We start from the raw sequence: 1,482 nt of genomic DNA, 5'->3' as shown, positions 1-1,482 counted from the left end.
ACTGCTGTGGTGGGGGCGGTGACATGATGTCTGAGGCAGTGGAGGAGCATCGAGGCTCCTTCTGCGGGTCACGAGAGACTCGGAGAATATTGTTCTTGAGTCGTGCTTAGACGGTCCGGAATGGCTGCGGTCTGTTCTCTGCTGGCCTATGGCCCCTCTGCGGGTGGGAAGGAGTCTAACACATCCTGGCTCACACTGAGTTGTGACCACCTGAGGCAGGGTCCTCAGACTCCAAGCAGAGCCTGAGACTTGAATGGCCTCAGGGCAGGTTGACTGAATGGAGGGGAGAATGAATGGGACCAGTCTCCCCATTATAGCCAGAAGGGAGCCAGGTGTCAGGGAAGGAAGGTGCCCGTTCACTGAGGAAGGAGATGCAGGTGTGGGGTAAACCAGAGGTGGCGTGGGAACCCGTGTGACAGAAATCACATTGACCCCCTTAGAAGGGCTCATATCTAAGAGATCAGGGTCCTCATCCTGACTCAGTCTGGCCCCCTTTGTCCCCAGTCTTACGTCGCCTGCCACCCTCTCCCCCTCGATCGCTTGGCTGCGGCCTCACCGGCCTCTCACAGTGCCGCGGACGTGCAGGCACGTTCCTGCCTCAGGGCCTTTGCACTGGCTCTTCTCCCAGCCCGCAGTGCTCTCCCTCCCAGCATTCCCATGGCTCGCTCCCTTCATCTCCGAGCTCAGGCCTTTCTTTTCAAATGTCGCATCAGGGAGGCCTTCCCTGACTGCTCCAATGAAAACTGCAGCACCCGTCCACCGTGACAGCCACCGTGCCTGGCCTTATTTTGCCCCTCGGTATTTCTCATCATGTAACGTACTCCATAATTTACTTATGTATCTTTTTATCTGTCTCTTGGGATTGCAGCGGCGCTGCCCAGTAGAAACACAATGCAAGCCGAACGTGTAATTTAAAATTTTCTAGTCGCCGCGTTAAAAAAAAAAGTCAAAAGGAACAGGTGACATTAATGTTAATGATACGTTTTATTTAACCCAACATATCCAAAATAGTCAAGTCGAATATAATTAAAAAATTCATTTCCTCGGTCACACTTGTCACATTTCGTGTGCCCGGTAACCACACGGTGCAGTGGCTCCTGTGTTGGACGTCACGGGACTAGCGCGTAGACACCTTAACCGAGGCAGAGGTGTTTTTCTGGCTTGTTCTTTGCTGTATGGCCAGTGCCTTGAACAGTGCCTGGCTCACGGCCTGGCTTATTAAGTCACTATGGAACGAATGAATGGAGAGAGGAGTGAATGACTGTCAGGAGTAAAGAAATCTGTGGGCCCCTTCTGCAGAAGTGAATTAAGAGGTCTGATGACAGTGGGGACTGCTTGGGGGATTTGGGGTGGCCATGGAGCCCCACTTGACCTCAGTTCTCCTTTTCCCCTGCAGACCATGGCGGCAGTGACCGTGACCGTGCCCGGGCGGAAGGCGCCCCCAAGGCCGGGCCCCGTGCCCGAGGCGGCGCAGCCGTTCCT

The 1,482-nt window shown here is 54.5% G+C and overlaps 1 protein-coding gene across 1 annotated transcript in view; it reads left to right on the top strand.

Annotated features, from left to right (window-relative positions):
- The first annotated feature begins 1,399 nt into the window (after positions 1-1,399).
- Positions 1,400-1,482, top strand: part of MYH14 (myosin heavy chain 14) — a 64,545-nt gene continuing 64,462 nt past the window's right edge. Inside the window, 1 exon segment of the mRNA XM_025048203.1 lies at positions 1,400-1,481. Coding sequence (XP_024903971.1) covers positions 1,400-1,481 — 82 coding nt within the window.

This window comes from Pteropus alecto, unplaced genomic scaffold (assembly GCF_000325575.1).
Source record: "Pteropus alecto unplaced genomic scaffold, ASM32557v1 scaffold41, whole genome shotgun sequence".
Classification (NCBI taxonomy): Eukaryota; Metazoa; Chordata; class Mammalia; order Chiroptera; family Pteropodidae; genus Pteropus; species Pteropus alecto.
This window is presented reverse-complemented; position numbering and strand designations above follow the sequence as displayed.